We start from the raw sequence: 22,949 nt of genomic DNA on the forward strand, positions 1-22,949 counted from the left end.
AGGATTGGTATATACTTCCTGCTATAAAATTAGCCCCAGGGCAGAGATACGCAAACTCTTCAAAACTGAAACCATTCCAACCTGAGATGCTTCTGAAGTCTTTCTGTATTCCTTGGCATCCTGATAGGTGCCTCCTGGAGGGGTGCAAATGGGAGAGAACAGTGACAAGTGTATGCTGGCTGACTTAGATAATGGTGGACTGTAATATGAACTTCATTATTGTTGTCACCAAGATAGATCCCGCTATATGTACTATTTTCTATGGACACATTATCTGTACTTTTCCTGTTGCAACAGTGCAAGTGAGACTTCCAGAGAAGAGTGGGCCCCTTTCTGCATGTCTGGTTTGGGGACTAAGTTGTCTGTATTAGGCCTGCAGCTCTTGCACAGGGATCCCTCTCAGCTGGTGATGTGCGTGAACAAGGAACAGTAAGGACCCCAGGCTGGAGAGGAAAGGGGAGGAGCTGTGGCCACAGGGAGGGTAGGAGCACTGCCTTCAGGGCCCCCAAGTGCAGTGTCCAGCAGCTCAGGGAGCCCGGCAGAAGGCAGAGAAGCAGCCGCAGCTGCAAGCTCACTGACAAGCAGTTGGAGAAAACATGAACTGGCCATGCAGAGTAAAGGTTTGGGACCTAATCTGAGTTGAATAAGTGGAGTGAAAAATGGTGACAAGCTCTTTGGACAGCCTCAGAGAAGCGGCTGTGTGAGGAGAGACCCATCCTCCAGCCCCTTCATGCAGGGCGTTGAAGGCACCACCACTGCCGTGAACTCTGGCCAGCTGGAGCCGGGCTTCCTGGAAGCCGAGGTGGATTTAACGGTGCACGCACCGAGCACGCACCCGAGACCCTAGGCCCCAACTTCTGAAGGGCCCCAACTTCTGAAGGGTCCCGCAAAACTCCAACTTTACACTTTTTTCTAATGACACCAAGTTTGGTTTCATATGTGCAATTTTAACATTAATAGTATATAATATTTTTTATTTATTTAAAAATATGATTAATATGTATTTTTATTTTCCCTGTCTCTCTCTCTCTTAAAAAAAGAGGGGCCCAATATTTTCTTCTGTGCCCGGGGCCTCAACCGACCTTAATCCGCCTCTGCCTGGAAGCCCGGGGTTTTGAAATGACTGCAGACCCTGGTAGGACATTTTACTCCTTCCTGTCCCTCCTACCCCTCCACGTTGGTGAGTGGATAGCAACTCCTAGGCGCAAATAATTGAGTCCAGAGCCTCAACTTCTGAGAGATGAACAGAAAGTGGCTGGCTGACTCATCAGCAGCAGTCCCTCACGTGCCAGGAGAGGAGAACGCAAAGGGACCGAGAGGCCTGGTACCCAGGCGCAAAAGCACGAGAATCCAGAGAAACAAAGAAAAAAGAAACACAGTGAGGAAGAGGGACAGGAGAGCCCCTCCCACCTCCTAGTGATGACAAGAGGCAAAGATGCTGGTGACCAAGTGAATGATGACGATCAGTGATGATGAAAACAGTCTGGAAGCCTGGAAGCAAAATGTCTCACAGTCCTCAAGTCAGGTCATCTGTGAGAGTCATCGGGATAATCTCCCCTCTTAGGTCCCCCTGCAGCCTGTGTGTCTGTCCATCTGTCTTCCTGCACGAAAGTAAATGAAAGAGAAAATAAGGGTGCCAAGGTGACAAGAGAGAAAGAACAAAAGAACTCCTTTCTTGCTCTCTGACATTTGTCATTTTATAATAGGTGAATGCTGGATAAAAAATTAACTTTTTAAACAGACCAAACATTAACCCATTAAAAATATATTTACTCCTATAATGTATCTAACTAAAAAATAGTTTTGTTTTGTTTTTTTGTTTTTTGGGGTTTTTGTTTTTTTTTTTTTTTTTTTTTTGTATTTTTCCAAAGCTGGAAACTGGGAGGCAGTCAGATAGTCCTGCATGCACCCGACCGGGATCCACCTGGCACACCCACCAGGGGGCGATGCTCTGACCATCCGGGCGTCACTCTGTTGCGACCAGAGCCATTCTAGTGCCTGAGGCAGAGGCCATGGAGTCATCCCCAGCGACTGGGCCATCTTTGCTCCAATGGAGCCTTGGTTGCGGGAGGGGAAGAGAGAGACTGAGAGGAAGGAGAGGGGAAGGGTGGAGAAGCAGATGGGCACCTCTCCTGTGTGCCCTGGCCTGGAATCGAACCTGGGACTTCCGCACGCCAGGCCGATGCTCTACCACTGAGCCAACCGGCCAGGGCCTAAAAAATAGTTTTAAAAAACTTTTTTGGAATTCTGAGCTCAGCTAGTTTAAGAACTACCTAAGATCATTAGCCTGACCAGGCGGTGGCGCAGTGGATAAAGCGTTGGACTGGGACACAGAAGACACAGGTTTGAAACCCTGAGGTTGCCGGCTTGAACGTGGGTTCATCTGGTTTGAGCAAGGCTCACCAGCTTGAGCCCAAGGTCACTGGCTTGGGCAAGGGGTCACTCGCTCTGCTGTAGCCCCACGGTCAAGGCACATATGAGAAAGCAATCACTGAACAACTAAGGAGCTGCAATGAAGAATTGATGCTTCTCATCTCTCTCCCTTTCTGTCTGTCTATCCCTATCTGTCTCTCTCTCTGTCACACACACATGCACACACACACACACAAAACTATATTAAGATCATTAGATAAGTATCTTTTTATATTGTTTCCCCAACATAGATTACCAGTGAATTTACCAAATTTACATTTGGCTGGCATCAAGAGGCTGCAATATTATTTAAGTATTATATTATCAGTATTATTTTCATTATATATGTATTAATCTATCAGAATAATTACTTGACAATGAGCATGGTTTAGACTTTTTCTGATAATTCATGAAGCTCTTATGTTTTTGCAGTGAGATCCTCAGGGTCAGTTTCTGGACACTAAGGACCGGGCAAGGCCATGAAGGGGGTCTGTGCTCAAGAATGTACATTCATCTCAGCAAATACCCGCACTCTGCTGTTAGGAGAGCGCGCCTGCTTGCTTCACCTGTCTCTCTCTCGTAGAACTGCACTGAAGGGAGACTGCTGGTGGTTTGGATTTCTGAGGAACCCACTTTATGTGGGCTAAGTACTTTTTGCCTATCATGTGCTGTTTGCCTGTGGCTGCTTCTTTTTCTAAGCTCGATTACCTACAGAGCTACGTCCCTGTTGGTCAAATAAGTTTGTAAATATGATATATATGTTTGCTCGCTTATAGTTTGCATTGTGTGTGGGGGACAGGCTGTAAGCGGCCGGGTTGTTATGGCCTGAGGCTTAGTTTTAAGACTAAGCTTTTCCCCACACCTTTGACTGATTGCATGATGTGGGTGGTACACTCTCATGAGGAATCTCATTATGCCTCAGATAAGTGACTTGGTATCGGAGACTTCCTTGTTTGTATATTGGATTAAAGATTTGATTTCTACACTATAGGGTGGGCAGACCAGGAGTTTGCTCTCTCAATTCCTGAGATTAGCATTAGAGAGCAGAGAGCAGAGAAAGGCCACATGGAGGAGGCGAGAAGCAGCCAATATGGTGGAGTGCTGAGTGAGAAGCCAGTTAGTGCAGAGTTTGTGCAGAGAGAAGGAGATGGGGAACAGAGGTGAATGAGACTGATGAGGTTAGAAACCTGTGATTCTAGGAAACTCGGGTAAGTCAGTGGCTTTGGGAGCCCTGAATAGAAAGAGAAGTGTTTTCCCACTGTATGTATTTCTTGCCCGCTGAGTGCAAGCTAGGATTAAAGGTAATGGCCCACCAGTTCTTGGCTCCATTGTCTCATTACCGTCTGTCCGAATCTAAAGCAAACCTGTGTGGGCCAGGCGGCTGTGATGGTGCCAGGGGCTACTGGCTGTACAGTCCCCAAATGACTGCATGTAGGGGAGGCAGATCCCTTTAAATGAATTCATGACTGTCTTGGTATTTTACGAGATTACCAAAACCAATTTGACTTTGGCCCTGGGCACATACAAAGCAAAAAAATAATAAGGATGTTACAGGAAAAGGTGTGTTTTAGGTTTCTAAGAAAGCTCCTGCGGGTGTGACTACACGGAGGACAAAGAGTGGGGGAAAGCCTCTGCCTGGAGGGAAGAGTCCCGAATTCCCACACTGATCCTGTGCCCTGTCGGCATTTTCAAAGCACTTCTTCTGTTTTTCTTTGCTATGTTGCAAACCATCCTTTCAAAACAAACAAAAGGCACATTTTCCAAGCTGTCTCTTCCTTGGGAGCCTGGTGGAAACCTGCATTCGGGAAGAGCCCAGTCCACCACAGGAGCTGAACCCTTGTAAAGCTCGGAGAGACTGCGCCCACCCTCGGTGTGCTGTGACCAATTAGACGCTAGGAATGCAACTCTGCATGCCAAGGACATTTACATTTAGAAAGTCGAATTCACAAATAAAAATAAAGACATATTTTTAGATAGTTCCAAAATATTGTAGAGGTTCTTACGCCCATGATGGCTTGTATTTATAATGTCTCCTCCCACTTTCCCACCCGTAAAAATCCCTGGTCCACTCTAGTACTTCAGTCATACTGCTTTGGCTATAAGGTAAAACTGTACTTCCCTCACTCAAAGTAGTGAGGCCCTAGGCTTAGCGACAATTTGAATGCTAATGAATTAGATCACCCTCAAAAGGCTGCCATTGGATTTCAGAGTAAGTGAACATCTCACAACACTTCTAGACCTATTACCATATTAGGAGGGTGACTCAGCAGGTAACAGTAGTATCTATTTAACAAGGGCATTTTTCTGGACCCTGACCTGGAGACATTAATTTTTTCCCCTTTTCGAAGGCGGTGTCACATTTTCTCCTGGCAAGCTACTAGGGTTTGTCAAATGCCGCAGTTCCGTGCGGGGCTGCTCGTCAACCACAGCCTGTCGTTTCACTCAGGACACTTTGGGAAGTTGTGTAGATGTGAAGCATCCACACACCCAACTCTGCAAAACAATGACCATATTTGAGGTTTTGTTTTCCAATTATACTCATGACATATCGAGCTTAATCATACTTTGTAGAGTAAGAATTAAAATGCCTAATTGGCTGAAACTAACCAAATGGAGGCTTTTTGATTAATCAACCCAGCCAGCTTTCAGTTTCTGACATCAAAATTTATATTCTCTGTTAAAAAAAAAAAAAAAAAACGCAAGGCGCAGCTACATAACATTAAACCAACACACAATTAACAGCACTTTGTTCTAATTATCTCTGGGCACAATTAATGTTGCCTCCATGGCTCATTTTTCTTCTTTGATTGCGTTCAGAGTATTTATGGAGATTAGACCTTGATGCATTGCCCTTCTGTAAGGTCTGGGGTTTCGTACAAGTTCCCACACAAATCAGAGTCAGGCAACAGTAACATACTCATGCAGATTAATTCTCGACATATTGGCTTTTTGTAGCACACGAGGTGTTGCTAACAAGCTTCCACACAGACTGGCCCCCACAATGCCGAGTGGTCCCGTTCCCGAACGCTTCAGACTGTCACCACACACACAGCTCTTCCCTTCCCCGTCGGCAGTTGTCATTACGGATACAGGTTATGTCTTGATTGAACAAGCTTCCAATTCAGTCTGGAGTAAAAACACGCTGTAGATGCTGACAAAACCCAAAGTAAGAGGGATCCTCAGCTGCTCATTACCACTGGGAAGCCCACTTGGCAGTTCCTCACATCAGTAGTGAGAAGACGGCAGAAAGACAATGAGCGCAGGTCAAAGGCTCTTGGGGATTGGTAGGGCTCCAATTTATGGAACGCATGTATACTGCTCAAAAATCAGGCGATATTTCAAAGTGAATATAAAGCTATAAAATGTCCCCTAATTTTTGTGAGCAGTGTATTTTGTCTACACTCCAAAGGAGTTTCTTCCAAAGTAGATGGGGGAAGGGCCTAAGCTTTCAAGCCATAAATAGTCTCTCACTGGGTCAGGTCTGTTTGCACCCGCTTGGCGTGTTGGTTTGGACACATTATCAGATGCTCTAAAGGTGGCCTGGCACATCCAGGGCCCTGGTAAATCAAAGGGCTGTTACTAAAGAACATATCTAAATAAATTAGATGTTTAATTAGATGCTCCATGAGTTTCAAAAACAAGCACTGTTAGCTCTTGATATCCATGTGCTGGATAGATGGAGAGTTCGAGCACCTGTCCTTACAGGATGGGCCAAGCCTCGCAGGTTAACCTGGGCTCTGTGCCCCAGGCTCCTGCAGACCCATGCCCTCAGGGCCCCTTGAGCCTGTTTCAAGTTCTGCTGCTTTTATCCAGGAAGCTCCCCTTGCCTTTCCTCTCACGACATGCCTAAAAATTTGCATGAAGCTGCGAAGACTGTTCAGTGGCCGCTGCTTATCTCTGTGCCTCCTCCTGGTTAAGCCCCCTGTTTGGTACTCCATGGACCCTTGTACACACTTTTTTAATATAAAAAATGTTAATGTATATTATTTCATTATGTAAATTAGTATATGTTTGTCTTTCCTCCAACAATGAGCCTCAAGAGCAGAGAAATGCTCTTGGGATCTTTGTGACTCCAGCTTCCAGTAGGAGCCCAGGCTTAGCACCGATCAGGAAGGGTGAAGGGAAGGAGGCGGGGGGGAAAAAGAGAGGGAGGAGAGAAGGGGAAAAAAGAAGACACCAGAGAAGAATAAAGATAAGTCTGAGCACAGCAACCTTTCCGAGTGGTATTCAAGAAACTGATATTTAAATAACTAAAACCCAAGAACTGTGCCAAATCACAGAAGTGATGGGACTGCCAGTTGTGATACTCCTACAAGGGCCAAGGTAGGAGCTTATGCACCTGACATCCCTCTCTAACCGTCTGAGTTTGTGTGGAACTACGAGGAAAGAGATACCACATTTTCACTGCTGATTAGTGGGTCGATGCTTAGAAGCTCCTGGTTGGCAACTTTGCCAGTGCATGGAGGGAGCCTGCCTAAGAATGATGCCAACTTAGAGGAGAGCAAAGCTACAAAAAGCTCCCTCACATGGTCTGACCCCTTGCACTGATTCATGACTTCATCCATTGTTACACTTCCATTCCTGCTTGCCTGGCCATTCTTTTCTTTAGTTTGAGTCAGTCTTTGACTTGCGTTTGAAAGAGTGATGACAGTACCTCGACAAAATAGCAAGATTGGCTGAAATACAAAGTTCTCTCAAAGATTTAGATCTTTGAAAGAGTTTCAGCAGCCCACGGACCCGCCTACCACTTTTTCTCCCGGACTGAACAGGAACAGTGGCTCCTTAGAGAGTGGTTGGGGTGCTTCTTCCCTAACGGTACTGCCCCCTCAGTCCTTCCTGGGATTCTTAATGGAGAGCCACTGATTCTTAATTGGATATGGGGAAAATCTAACTGCCTACCTGCATAACTAAAAAAAAGATCACATTTTAAATATTCCATTATAGCCTGACCAGGCAGTGGTGCAGTGGATAGAGCGTTGGACTGGGACACAAAGAATCCAGGTTCAAAACCCTGATCTCACCAGTTTGAGTGCAGGCTCATCTGGTTTGAGCAAGGCTCACCAGTTTAAGCCCAAGGTTGCTGGCTTGAGCAAGGGGTCACTCACTCTGCTGTAGCCCCCTGGTCAAGGCACCTATGAGAAAGCAATCAATCAGAAACTAAGGTGCTGCAACAAAGAATTGATGCTTCTCATCTCTCTCCCTTCCGGTCTGTCTGTCCCTATCTGTCCCTCTCTCTGTCTCTGTGACACACACAAAAAATTCTATTATATTTGTATATATAGGCTTTTGAACCCAGATGTTTATCACAACATCATAATAATGAAAAAGTGTCAACAACCTTTGTAGCCAACAGGAAGGGATTAAATAAATGGTACTCAGCACCCATGTGATAAAATTCTACACAGCCATTAAATCCCATCTTAAGGAACATGAAGACCATAGGGGAATAGTTTTCATATGCTACTTAAAAGGCAAGCTACTAAATGATATAAATGGAATTTTATGATCTCCTAACTTGATTAAGTACAACAAATAATACAAAAGACTGGAAATATAAATACTAAAATATCAATGGCAGATATTTCTGCTTGGTGTCATTACAGTTTATCTAGTTCTTTATATTTTTCTAATTTTCTATAAGGTGACTATTTACTACTTTTATAATCAGGAAAATGCTAGTAAAAAGTTACATGCTGACATAGGAAGGAATTTTTTTCTTTTAACTTCAAGCCCATTTACCAAAGAGTAGTGTTTGTCTCTAATCCCAGAACAATGACTGTTGCTAGGTGACCTACCGCTGGATACAAATTAAGACAGCATTGTCTGCGGTTACCTGTTGGCAAGTTGTCATAGAATCTAAAGGATAGAAGGAAACAGTAAAGTATTTCTATTCAGATTACTACCAACTGATTTATAACTTTATTTTTTTTTTCATTTTCTTAAATTTGGAGAGGATCAAAGTGAGAGGAAGAATAAGGTAAGCCCGTCAGGAATGCTAAGAAATCAGACTGCTTCTCATTTGCAATGAGCTGTAGCCAGACCGGGTTGTGGGTCAGCCCACAAGCACGTCAGGGAGCCCTCCCAGGCAGGTGAGCAGTCACTTCCGAGCCCTTTTGATTACAAGCTCTTCTTGGGCTCAAAGGCTCTCTGGCATTGGTCATGTGTGATAACGGCATCTGCATCTAAGTTTGAAGATTCAAGAAAAGTTCTCCTTTGCCCAGGGGCAAAGAGAGCTTAGGTTAAACTGAACTGAACTGGACCCAAGGTGTTGGAAAAGCTTTGAATTTCACTGTCAATGCTGTATCTGTGATTCCCACTCCTGGCTGTGCATCTCAATCAACACAGATATATATATATATATTTTTAATAAAAACACACATTTAGTCCTCTTAGACTCAGAGACATAGAATTCCTAGGTTGTCTTCTAGGCACCTGAATTTCTAGAAATTCTATTTCTGCACAGATTTCATCCCTCTCAACTGCTTGCAGATTTCACTCGTACTTTTATATCTGTTTCTCCCGCATAGTGGACTTCTCTGTTGGTACCGGCCATTTGCATCAGCACACCGGCATGTCCTAATGCCAGCTGTCTTTTGGAAAGGGCTTCCCTTGGACTCTGCCTTTCTTCAGGTATGACGCTCCCCTCAGTCACAGGAAAACTTTGCAAAGAGCTATCTGTACTCACTGTCCCCACATCCTTCCCTTCCTTCCCCCTCCAAATAAACACTGCTGTTACGAAGCTTGTAGCTGCCCCACCCCATCCAGAGCCGAGGAGGAATTCTAGGCTTTCGCTGTCTTTTCTCTTACCAGCTGTGGACAGGCTGCCCTTGAAACACGTTCTTCTTAAGGCTCCCTGACACCTCTGCCTTCCCGATTTCCCTGCTACAACATGAGCAACTCTTTCCCAGGCTCCCTGGCTGCTCTTCCTCCTCAGACAGACCTCTCCCAGAGGGGCAGCCAGGGGCCTGTCCTCTGCCCTCATAAGGTCCACATGCACACTTACTTCTGGTGCTGCCCTGTTCAGTCCCACAGTGTAGGCCGTCGTCTATATGCTGATGACTCTCAAATCCATAATTGCTAGCCCTGACCTTGGCCTTGGATATTCAACTGCCTATGGAACATCATCAGTTGAATGTTTAACAGGCATTTCAACTTAACATGTACCAAAAACAAGCAAACAAACAAACAAACAAAAAATCCCTGATGATTGTGCATTCCTTTCTGTGAGTCACCTCTCCTCCAAGCCTTGCCTCCCTCGGAAATTTGGTACAACCCATACTCAGTTGTTATGGCCAAAACCCTACAAGTGACTCTTGTTTCTTACTTTCTCCCATAGTCCACATCCAGTGCACCAGCAATGCCAGGTTTTAATTCTAAAATGAATTCTTACTTGACCATTTCTTACCAGTGTAGCATAGCAGAACCATACAACTGAAGTTCAAATTCTGATTCTCATACTAACTGACTAACTGATGTGACTCTGGGCAATTTACACAACTTTTCTGGGGCTCTATCCTCATCTTTAAAATGGTTATGATAATAATCACATCCACCTCACCCACAGCATTGTTATGAAGATGAATATTATATATATATAATTATATATATATAATATATATAATATTCAATATATGTAATATTCATCTTCATTGTTATGAAGATGAATTGAAACAGTGTTGGAACACAGTAAGCCTCATATAAAGGCTTGCCAATACATACATTATTATTCCCCATCAGTTTTATTATTATTATTATTATTCCCTATTAGTGCTAGTACCCATCCTAGACCAGTCTACTGATAGCTTTCATCTGCAATCTAAAACAACCTCCTATGTGGTGGCCCTGCCTCTCCCTCTGTCTTGTCATTAGCCCATAAAGCAGCAAGAATTGGCTCTCTAAAGCGCAAGTCAGATCATGGTACTTCCCTAGTTAAACACCCCTCGTGGCTTCCCTTTGCATTGATAATTACACTGAATTTTTACTGTGACTGGCCTGTAACACTTTATAGGGTCTGGCCTCCATTGACCTCTCTCAACTCATCTTTTCCAACATTTGAATCTTCTACCTTATGTTCCAGGACAAACTACTTGTCTCTGTGTCTCTAACTTGCCAAACTTTCTACCACCTCTGGGACCTCACACGTGCAGTTTCTGCCTGCTTTTCATCCAGATCTTCCCTCAGCTGTCCCCTTTTTATTATTTACATTGTATTTGACTGGCCCAGGATCAGCGGCCACTGGAAGGAAATAACTCCCGTTTCCACCCTCACTCTCCTATTAGTATGTCAGCTAATTTTTCTTATTCAGGGGCTCATTTATTTGTCTATTTGTTTTTTCCCATTTACTATTTTACTAAATATGTATTTTTGTCTCTGTTCACTGGGGTTGGAGGGGGCCATGCAATTAATCTAATCCCGGAGTCTAGAACAATGTTTGGCCCATAGAAGGCATTAAATAAATATCTATTAACTACAAACTCAACACATAATTGAGCCAGGCATGAGAATTACTATTTTAAATTACCTCGTTTTAAACAGGAATGAGTGATGAACAAAAATGTTTGTGCTTAGCATTTTAGTTGTCATACTTTCACAGAAAGGTATAACTGCCTAGAAAGAGTTGTTGCTGACTTTAGCACATTTACTTGCCATATTTTCCTGTGCAGAATATGTTTTCCCTGTAAGAAGTGAAGTTCTTCTGACCTGGAGGCTACAGTGACGATATCACATTTATCTGCTGGCTCAGAACCCTGTGGTCCCAGGCCTCTTCTCCCCCTGGCTAGTCTGGGCATCAGAGCGGCCACAGGAGCTGAGGGAGCTAGGGGATCTCGTCCCGATTTCTAGTCACTAAGCAGCTGGCCAGCGAGTGGGAGCTGGGAGAGGGCCTGGAGGCAGCACACCCTGTATTTCAAGGAACATGCCAGGAGCAAGCCTGGACCCCACAACCAAGGCCCAGGAACAGGGAACCAGGAAGACACAAGGTCAAGGCGATAGACGAGGTCAGTCTGGGAAGACCCCTGGAATCAGTGGTATGGGATGAGGTAGAGGGGAAAGGTGTCCTTTGACAGAAGGGGCCTGTGACATGTTCAAAATGATGAACTTTATTTCAAGTAAGCAGTCCCCAAAAGAGCAGCATTGAAAATTATTTTAAAAGAATGAAAAAAAGAAAATACCAAACCTAACACTTAAAACCTACAGAAAAATGTTCAGGTGACATCTGTATCACCCATGGGGTCTGATAAGGCAGAAATATCAAATACACCAATGGCCTCCCCACCAGGCATCAGGGCCTGACAAAAGTGATAAGCTAGTCCCAGGGAAAGCAGTTGCTGGGAGGTGAGGATAGAGAGCCCACTCTTCTTCACAAACAACTGGAAATCACTGAAACCAAGGCACTGAGTAGAGAATACCACTGTGACGAAGAGAAAGAAAATATACGTGCATGTGTGTATATTAATAGTACTTTGACTGCTGGCCCTAGAGCTTTGTTTGGAGGTAAATGTCTTATTTAGCAAAATTCCTTGATGAGCTCTGAGGATGATCTGGAATGAGAGCATGATTGCAGGGCAGAGACCTAAAAAGCTCTGCGTAATAAGGGCTGGGGAATTCGACCAAGAGAGAGGGAGCAAGTGGTAAGGGCTGGCTGTGCTCTGGGGTAGGAGGCTGGGGATCAAGGGGAAGTCCTGCAGCTATTAAAGACCAAGTTCAGCCTGACCACGTGGGGACACAGTGAATAGAACATCGGATTGGGACGCAGAATACCCAGGTTCAAAACCCCAAGATTGCCAGCCTGAGTGCGGGCTTATCTGGCTTGAGCGGGGGCTCACCAGCTTGAGCACGGGGTCGCTGGCTTGAGCGTGGGATCATAGACATGACTCCATGCTCTCTGGTTTGAGCCTAAAGTTGCTGGCTTGAAGCCCAAGGTTGCTAGCTTGAGCCCCAAGTCACTGGCTTGAGCAAGGGGTCACTCTCTCTGCTGTAGCCCCCCAGTCAAGGCACATATAAGAAAGCAATCAATGAACAACTAAGGAGACTAAGGAGCTGCAACAAAGAATTGATGCTTCTCATCTCTCTCCCTTCCTGTCTGTCTGTCTTTCTGTCTCTCTCTCTCTGTCACAAAAAATAAAATTTTTAAAAAAAGACCAAGTTCAAAGCCTTTAGATATTCTGCCACAACCACATATCTTTGTGGGGTTGGATTTTTGGAAACAAATCAAGTAAAAAGGGCTTTGTTTTACATGAGGCTGGAAAAAAGAAAGAAGGATTTAAAGTTGAGTGCAAGTAAGAATTCAGTCCCACAAAGAACCACAAAAAAAAAAACAAAACCAATTCTGGGGTTGGGGTGGCATTAGACATTCCCCAGGCTGAGATATATTGTGCTTGAACAAGATTTACTTAATTCTCAAAGTCAAGGCTTCTCAATCTAGGTTGTTTTAAATATTCTCACGATATTAATTAAGAATATAGTAGTATTGGGAGTCGACTCTGCATCTCCTCTGCCTCCCCACACCTTCTCAGGACCTGTTTGGGGAGCAGGAATTAAGGAGGGCTGTTCTTCATCACCCCGAAGACCACTCCTCTGTGCTTTCCACAGCACTAGGGACTACGAGGTCGGGGCGCACAGACATCACCCCGAAGACCACTCCTCTGTGCTTTCCACAGCACTAGGGACTACGAGGTCGGGGCGCACAGACATCACCCCGAAGACCACTCCTCTGTGCCTTCCACAGCACTAGGGACTACGAGGTCGGGGCGCACAGACATCACCCCGAAGACCACTCCTCTGTGCCTTCCACAGCACTAGGGACTACGAGGTCGGGGCGCACAGACATCACCCCGAAGACCACTCCTCTGTGCTTTCCACAGCACTAGGGACTACAGGGTCGGGGCGCACAGACATCACCCCGAAGACCACTCCTCTGTGCTTTCCACAGCACTAGGGACTACGAGGTCAGGGCGCACAGACATCACCCCGAAGACCACTCCTCTGTGCTTTCCACAGCACTAGGGACTACGAGGTCAGGGCGCACAGATAGGGTTGTTTCAAAAATATGCAAATGAAAAATATGTTATGGTTTTCTAAAATCTTGCTGTACAACATAAAATTTGCCAAATTAATTTTGAATATATTTAATATATTTAATGTCCCTGCAATCTTAACAGCATTTTGTTAAAATGTATAAATCTATGTAGGGGTCTGTGACTAGCCCAGTGTGTAGTCAGAATGAGCCCTTCATTATCCTACAATAATTGCTACATTATGCAAAGGATTATACAGAAAGTACATAGAGTGATTTTATTTATTTATTTTTAAGTGAGAGGAGGGAAGGTAGACAGATTTCCACATGTACCCTAACCAGGATCCACCCAGCAACCCCCATCTGGGGCCGATGTTCAAACCAACTAAGCTATCCTCAGCACTAGACGCCATTGCTCGAACCAACTGAGCCACTGGCTCCAAGGGGGGGAAAGAGAGAGTGAAGAAGGAGAGGGAGAGGAAGATAAGCAGATGGTTGCTTCTCATGTGTGACCTGACTTCTGCATGCCTGGCTGGCATTCTATCTACTGAACTGGCCAGGGCAAATTTTTAAAAATTAAATTAAATTCATATGAAAATTGGATGAGACATATATATGTGTAATTACATATGTGTGTATACATATATATATTTAATGAAGATCTCTTTCTATTATATGTTAAAATAGACAACAGTAAGGTATCTGGGGGCAAGGAGAGAGTAAACTTAATATTGAGCAAAGAATTTTAGAAAACAAGCAGTAACTCTGCCCAGGGGAAATTAATTTAGAAAATAAAGTATTTTTGTGTATTAAAATTGTGAGGCTTAATGGCACTTAGTGATACCATTCCTTGCATTCAATTAATGCTGGATGCAAGAGTTTTTGTCTGAGTAGAGAGATCTTGGTGAAAGTTAAAAAAAAGTACACTGTGTCTTTTTTACTTAAGAAACATGCATTGCCAAAGAAATTTTTTAAATCCTTTCTGACTTGATGAAATAAAATGTTCTTCACAGTTTTTTTTCAGTGACAATTAGGTCAACTAAGAGCATTTTCCACTGTAATCATGAGTAAAACTAACAATTTAAGTACATGGCTCTAGGGAAGTAAGAATGGGTAACGTCCACTCATTGCTATTGTTAAATCCAGGTACTTCATCCTCAAGACAAAGCTATGAGTTTCCCCGAACTCTGAGATAGAAACCTCAGTGCCTCTTCAGAAGACTTTCCCACTTTTCAAAGTGACTATCTTAAAAATGAAAAAAAAGTATGAGAACCTTTGGGGAGAAAGGAGTGATTCCTGGCCATCCGGCGAGCTGATGGGGTCTCCGTGTTGACCTCTCTTCTACCATGTGTGACACTATCTACCCTCAATCAGTGCTGTGTGCAGGAGCTGAATCTGTTTATTCACCATTCTTGTGTGGATTACGGTTTCAGGTTAGTGGGGCAAAAAGATTTAAGGAACGGCAGGCACCTTGGGGTAGTGGGAGAGAAGAGCCTGCGTGCCAGGCACCACTGTACAAATGTTAGTTCACCGAATCCTCATTCCTGCCCCGGAAGGTAAGTTGCTATCATTAGCCCTGTGTTTACTGTTGAAGAAACAGAGGCATAGCGAGCCTAATTAATTTGCCCAATGTTTCAAAACTAGAAAGGAGTATAGAACTGAGATTCAAACCAAACCCTGGGACCTGGTTCCAAAGTCCATAATCTTAATTTTGCTTTACTATGGATGAGGAAATTATAGCAAAAAGGGCCATATGCCCACTCTAGACCACGTGGTAGCATCAAGGCAAGATTTCGGGATCCAACCATGGAAACCAAGATGTCTTTCTCCAATCTTATTTCTTCACTCTGCTGAAGTTTTCAGGATTCTGCAGACCCAATGGAGAAACTAAATTTTCAGAGGTTCTGAGGTCCCCTGTACCTCGCTTAAGAAGAGATGGGCTACCCATAGTCCCTGTTTAAAAGTAATTATGTCTCAGTTCTACATGCTAACAGAAAACTTATTAAAATGAACTAAGCCCACTCCCAGAATATTTCAGCATGTGAAATCTCAATCAAGAACTAACTGTCATGTTCTTCGAGGACTGTGGTACACATTCAGGAATTAACACCTGAAGTGACGTCCAATGCTATTAAGTACCAGACAGGCGGTTTTGGGGACTGTCGTGGTTCAATACCGCCCTCGTGCACCCTGTAGCTAAGCTTTACGTCTACTTTCATGTTGTCCATGGTGAACTTTCTGCACAGATTTTTTTTTTGAAATAATAATTCTGCTTAAAATTTAATTCTTTTACAACGACCCTTACATAGTATTGGCTATTTTATTTATTAATTCACTCATTCATTCATTGTATTAGGTACTGGGTAAATAAGTGAATTATCAGACAGCTTCTTTCTTCAAGGAGTTTGCAATTTTAGGGGTACTGGTCCAATCTGAGGGCTGAACCAAATGTAAAGTGAGTCACTGTTCAATGAATGGTTTTTAAGGCAATACGATCACAGTCATTAGGCCAAGAATCTGATCTCTACGAATGATGAGCAGGAGCTCATGACTGACAGAGAGGCTAGATCCTATTAGTCTCTGAGGGAACAGAGACTCAAGAAAGGAAGATTTAACCTCACTCAAACCCAGTGCCAATAAGAGAAGCAGAACACTTCTTCTTCACATGTGTAAAAATTGCTCCCCGTCTTACCTCCAGGGCTTTCAGTCTCTCTAACAGCAGCTTGGTCTTCTCTCTTCCTTCATCCGCACTGCTGCTTTCGCTCCTGGAGTCTTCGTCCACCACCATTTGAAGGTCTTCCAAAGCTTCTTTGTGTTTTCTCTCATCCTCTGACAGCTTCTCCTGAAGCAAAAAAGGATTATGGTTTGCAACAATCTCCACTGAAAAATAAGCAAGAGTCTGCAGATGAAAATGTTGCAATTTCCCTACTGCTTCTGTGCTCCCTCTGGAGCTGAGGAGGGATTCTGCTAAACAAACTCCGAGTGGTGCTCCCATTAGTAAACACAGTAGATTTTTAAAAAATGAATCCTGGCGAGACAAAGCCATTGGGTCACCACCTCTGAACACAAACGTCCTCGGCCCAGTTGGAGAAGTTACCCAGCCAACAAAGGCTTGGGTGGAGTCATACAGTTAATCTATTTTTATCTGCACCATGAAATTCAGCTGTGCTTTTAAACTGGACGAAAATAAATCAACCCTCATACCTTGATTTCTTAACAGCTTAGCTCCTCAAAACAGGATCATTAAAGTCATTGGACATAAAGCCATTGAGATATTCTGGAAATATTGGCACAATAGTGAATTTTTAGAATTCAGAATTCTAAGCTGAAACGAAGCAGTTCCTTGGCTCAGTAACGACACAGCTCTTAAGGACCCTTGTCCCCTTTCCCAGCACTCCAGGATTGGTAGTGCAGCCTTGGGGCAAACATAAAACGTCACCGTGTGTCACCACCCTGCCGGAAGCGCCTCATGCAACCTTGTCTCTGGCAGCTTTCTAGAAGTCGGGAAATTTTCATTTGAGCCTCATGATTGGCTCTTATTTTCAAGGGGAAAAAGAAATGTCAAGAGACTATCATATGAAAAAAAAATGTCATCCATTTTATACATACATCCAGACATTGATGCTACAGAACCAGGTGACATCACTCCATTACACTAAGTCTAACCACAGTGCTGTAGAAATAAATCATTGTGTCCTACATTGTCAGTCAGGCAAACTTGGATTATCAGTGATCAGAGACTTCCTTATACTTAGCACTAAACTAAGATCATCTGCAAATACAGAAGTGCAAAAGATTAGGATCATTAACCTCTAGGCACCTAAACAATCTGCTTAGAGGAGAATAGCATAAGAGAAAAAAAAGACAGGTTTTCAAACTGTGCTCACAAAGCTACTTTGGACATTTAAAAAATATGTAAATTATTTTGTGAAAATAGATTATGAAGTATAAAAAATATCTTCATATATGTATATTTATAGGTAGATACATGTATTTATAAGCTATATAGTATCTTGACCTATGTAGATCTGTTTTGTATAGATTTCAAGATATAATTTCTCCTGTCATCTCTCTATATAAATGCACATCTGCTGAGGAAGGTGGCAGCTGTCTGAAACTGGCCCATCTAACCACACATAATGGGCAGGCGTCCACTGCCACAGCACATGTGAGTTCAGCTCAGCTCAATGTCAGGCAAGTTTAAGGTGCAGATCTTCCAGGTCATGATAGAATTTTTGTAGCTTTGATTCTTTAAGGTTTGGTTGCTTGTCAGACTTTCATTTCCACAATAAGGAATATGAAGTCTGTAGATTTACGAACTCAACTTTTAGGTGGGGAAGTCCTTCTACTTCTCTTTTAAGATTTGGAATGAGCTAGAGCTTCTCTTTTAAGCTCTAAATTAGGATTGTAAAGCAAACTGTTTTAAAAATGTTATCTAGGTGTATTTCTCTGTATGAATTACAGCTTTTCATCATTCTTTCAGTCAGTTCAATACGTGTATGCGTATACACACACACACACACACACACACACACACTCCCTGTAATAATTAGGTTCTAAGGTAATTAAACAAAGAAAAGTCACTGGTATGATGTGTGAACAGCCAAAAGACTTTGGGATATTGGCAGACAAAATTCCAGATCTACCATTTATCATCTTAGCAAATAATCTTGGGCACACTATTTAATTTCAATAACTCTTGCTTTCTTTGTCTCCTAAATGCCCACATGAGGCAAATGCCAACATTCACAACACTCACACATTCACAGTCAAGTCTCATTATTAATGGTAGTTATAATCTATAAAGTTGTCACAAACCTTGAATTAGCAAATATTGGGTCATTGCTCCTCAGGAAAATACAGGGTTTGGTTCCTGCAGGCCTCCATCACAACACTTTCATCACAAATCAATACATAATCTTGTTTTATGAGTGTTTCTATTTAAAGACACTCCATGCAATACATCCTGTTGATTCATTAGCACTGAACTGACGGCTAGCAGCACTACACCTGTGGCCTGAACAAAGCTCACCTGATGCCCATTTCCTCCGTGAGGCACATCACAACCTTCATGCCCTTTGGAACATGAGACAGCACTTCTCCACCATTGTGGGGGCCATTTTAAACAGTGAAGTCACTAACAAAAAGCATGAAATGTGAAAAATGTGGCACTAAAAAGAGCACAGAGAGGACACTGGTTTACAGGGTGATAGCTGGAACCAGAGGGCAGAGTGTTGGCTTGTTTGACCTCATCTGAGAACGGATGTGTCTGGTGACAAGGTCTGCACCACCCTGTGAAGGTAGGTATGACCATGAAAACCCTGCAAGTGCTGATTTGGGGACTGCAAAAAAATGTAAGGGGAAGGTGAATTCACAAATATGTCTGACTGAACACAGACATACATACACACATACATCTAAAGTGTCTGGACACAGGGCCTAAATATTATTACATGAAACATCTGGAGATAATTCAAAATAAAATAGATTATGTATGATATTTAGAGTATGTAAACACAAAAGTCATTTTACACAACATGGAAGAGAGGGTGGTCAGGGAGGTTGTGAGATGTGATCTCATGGGATTGGGGGGAGTAATTTATACTTGGATGGAGTGATAATATTACACTTGAATAGTTAGAGAGGCAAAGGCGGGGGTGGGGATTTCCGGTCAAAGAGAAAACCGAAACAAAGGCTCCCAGCCAGGAATCAGTTTTGTCCTATGGGTTTATGAGGAAAGTAGTGTGAGATTATAGTACAAAAAATATTTTTTGAGATTGTAGTTGAAGACTAGGATTGAAGAATAAAAGAGAGAAAGGATTCCTGGATAGGAGAAAGAAAATGACTCATCTCAGACATGACTCACTTATTCATTTGCTCACCCTACAAATGTTCACTGAGCTCCAACTCTTGGCCATTCACTGTTCTAGATGTTGGAGATATGGTTCAAGTTCTATGAACATATATTTGAATGAACTGAGGAGACAATGGCAGCAAAGGTGGGGTTGTACGAAGAGGGCACCGTCAAAGCAGAGAGAGCAGAGGCTGACGGGCACTGATGGAAAAATCAAGGTTCTTCAAATGTGGTTCCCTATGAAATATCACAAGGATTTGAGTATATCTAGTTTTTTTGAGAAATGCAGAAAACGCCCATGGGGAAGCATATCAGGGAAGGGAGGGAGCTTTTAAAAGGTATACTACTAAGTAACTGAAATTAACTCAAGGGAAATTCAGGGAAATGGGGCAAAATACGGGCCTCAAAATCCCCCCACCACAGGGGCGAGGGAGTTGGGGTGTTTATGCACCGATCTCCAAGAATGAGTGGCAGCTTCTGGGACGCCAGATTCCTGGCACTTGCAGCCTGCCACTGGCAGGGAGATTTTGCACACCTCTTACATAAAAGTGCCCTCTGACACAGACATGGATGGCTGAGGGTCACAAGAGCACCCTGGATGGTTCTGGGGTGTGGGCAGGGTGCTGCTGCTGTCCACTGCATGGAGAGGGCAGGCGTGTCGCTGCTCTGTGACACCACCCAGGAAGAGAGACACATGTGTACACAGCTCAGACTACTCACCGGCCTAAAAACACACTGCCTGGTGTTTCAGACTCTAGCGTGCCTTGAAACAAAGCCTGAAGGTAGAGCTCTCTGTCCTGTCCTTTTCTTCACTCCTGTCTCCAGTGAGAATGACAGAGTACAATGTAATAATGAGAAAGAGGGAATAGGGGAAAAATGTATTGTAAGTAAGTGGATGAACAAAAGAGAAAAACAAGAGAGAAAGTGGTGAAAGAGAACTGGAAATAGGGCTATACTCCATTGACTGATCATTAATGTCAATTTCAGAAAGGATAGATGTTTCACTTACAGTAGAGTCATAAAGCATGACAATGGTTTGTTTAAAATCAAGTACAGTGGTACCTTGAGATACAAGCAGACCAACATACACATTTTTTAAATATGAGCTGCAACTCGGTCCGTATTTTTGTTCAAGATCCAAGCGAAATTCTGAGATACGAGTCATGATTCAGGAAGCTGCGGCTAGTTGGCGCACGGATCCAGTATCGGCAGCACAACACCAGCATCTCGTTCTTTCTCATGTGTTACCCGCAGAATCAAGTCGAATCTTGTGTGCTGTACTCATTCTTGAGTCATTTTTGCATTTTATACTAACTATTTTTGTGTGCTATCATGGGGCCAGAGAAAGTAAGGTAAAAGGACAGTAGTGAGAAGAAGAAGAGAATGACGTCGATAGAAGAAAAGCAAGAAATAATAGAAAAACATGAGCATGGTGTACGAGTGATTGGCAAGGCTGTATGACCGCAATACATCTACAATTTGTAACATCCTTAAACAAAAGGATGCCATCAAAACTGCAAATCCAGCAAAAGGAACTACAATTCTGTCCCAATTAAGGGCAAATATCCATGAAGAAATGGAGAAGCTTCTGCTGGTATGGGTGAAAGAGAAAGAGCTGGCAGGAGATATAGTGACGGAAATGTATTATGCAAAAAGGCACCTATTATTTACAGCGACTTGAAGAAAAAAGAACCATCAACCTCAAAAGAGGCAGAAGAAGATATGTTTAAGGCAAGTCATGGCTGGTTTGAAAATTTCAAGAAGAGATCTGGCATCCACTCGGTGGTGAGGCATGGTGAAGCTGTGAGTGCTGACGTTAAGGCAGCTGAGGAGTACATCGCACATTTTGCTGTGCTTATCGCAAAGGAAGGTTACATCCCCAAAAAAGTGTTCAACTTTGATGAAACAGGATTGTTTTGGAAAAAAATGCCCTGGAGGACTTTCATCACCGCAGAGGAGAAGAAGCTGCCAGGCCATAAACCCATGAAGGACCATCTGACCCTTGCATTGTGTGCAAATGCTAGCGATGACTGTAAAGTAAAGCCACTGCTAGTGTATCATTCTGAAAATCTTTGAGTCTTTAAGACTCATAGGATTCTTATAGAAAAACTGCAGTTTATGTGGCGTGCCAATGCTAGGGCATGGGTTACATAGCACTTTTTTATTGACTGGGTAAATCTCATCGTTGGTCCTGCAGTGAAGAAATATCTTCAAGAAAATAAAGTCCCGATGAAAGCATTACTAATCCTTGAAAATGCTCCAGCCCACCCACCTGGTCTTGAAGATGACATTCTCAATGAGTTCAAAATCGTGAAAGTCCTCTACCTCCCACCCAACATGACTTCAATCTTGCAACTTATGGATCAGCAGGTCATTTCCAACTTTAAAAAGCTTTACACAAAGCACTTGTTCCGCTGCTGCTTTGAGGTGAATGACAATACAATTCTAACTCTTCAAGAGTTTTGGAAAGATCACTACAACATCGTGATATGTTTACGCATTATTGACTTGGCATGGCAAGAGGTTACAAGAAGAACCTTGAACTCAGCATGGAAAAAGTCATGGCCTGATGTTGTTGCAGACGGGGACTTTGAAGGATTCAAACCAGAGACCGAGACTGAGGTAGAAGCATTGGAGGAGATTGTGTCCCTCGGAAAGTCGATGGGTCTGGAGGTCGATGAGGGTGATGTAAATGAGCTCGTTGAGGAACATGAGGAGGAACTCTCAACTGAGGAGTTGAAGGAGCTACAGATGATGCAACATATGGAGCTTCTGCAGAGATTAGTAGTGAGGAGGAGATAGAGTTGGAGGAAGTGATTTCTACAAGTGAAATTAAAGACATGCTGGCAATGTGGCAGAAGATTTCAAGTTTCATTGAAAAGAAACACCCAGAAAAAGTTTCAACTGGTCGTGCTTCAGCACTTTTTAATGACACTTGTTTGTCATATTTCCATAACATTTTAAAAGGCAGGCAAAAGCAAACCTCTTTGGATAGATTTTTATTCAAAAGTCCTGCAAGTGAAAGTGCCAAAAATGCAGCCAAAAAGGCAAAAACAGGTGATGATTAAATTAAAAATACGTAACATTAAGCTTAGGTAAGTGTAAAGCTAAGAAAGTGTATTTTTTTACAATTAAGTTTTTGTGTTTTCATTTTAAGTAAAGAAAGTGCAGTTTTAGTTTTGTTTAAAGTAAAGAAAATGCAGTTTTAGTTTACATTTAGTGTTAAGAAAGTGCAGTTTTAGTTTACGTGTCTACAGGGTCTGCATCCCTTCCTCCCTCCCTCCCTCCTCCTCCACCATTCACCTCCATTAGCCACACTCATCTGTCTCCAAGGTAAGAATACAGTACTAAATAACACTTTTTTCTTTTATTTCATATATTTTGTTATGCATTGGTAAAGTATACATGTGTGTTCCTTAAAAAACAACATGTCTTTTTTCATAACTTAGGATGGATTGGGGATGTTTCACAGGGCTGGAACAGATTAAATCTATTTCAGTTATTTAAAATGGGAGAAATTTGTTTGATATATGAATGACTGACTTACAAGCTTGGTTACAGAACAAATTAAATGCGTATCTCAAGGTACCACTGTACTGTATTTCCCCATGTATAAGACGCACCTTAATTTTGAGGCCCAAAATTTGAAAAATAAAAAGTGTTACATAA

At 43.0% G+C, this 22,949-nt stretch overlaps 1 protein-coding gene across 1 annotated transcript in view; it reads right to left on the reverse strand.

Annotated features, from left to right (window-relative positions):
• Positions 1-22,949, reverse strand: part of NCKAP5 (NCK associated protein 5) — a 1,041,554-nt gene that overhangs the window by 298,816 nt on the left and 719,789 nt on the right. The window contains exon 7 of the mRNA XM_066346570.1: positions 16,119-16,268. Within this exon, the coding sequence (XP_066202667.1) occupies positions 16,119-16,268 (150 nt within the window). The remainder of the gene's footprint in view (positions 1-16,118; positions 16,269-22,949) is intronic.

Source organism: Saccopteryx leptura, chromosome 7 (genome assembly GCF_036850995.1).
Source record: "Saccopteryx leptura isolate mSacLep1 chromosome 7, mSacLep1_pri_phased_curated, whole genome shotgun sequence".
Lineage (NCBI taxonomy): Eukaryota > Metazoa > Chordata > Mammalia > Chiroptera > Emballonuridae > Saccopteryx > Saccopteryx leptura.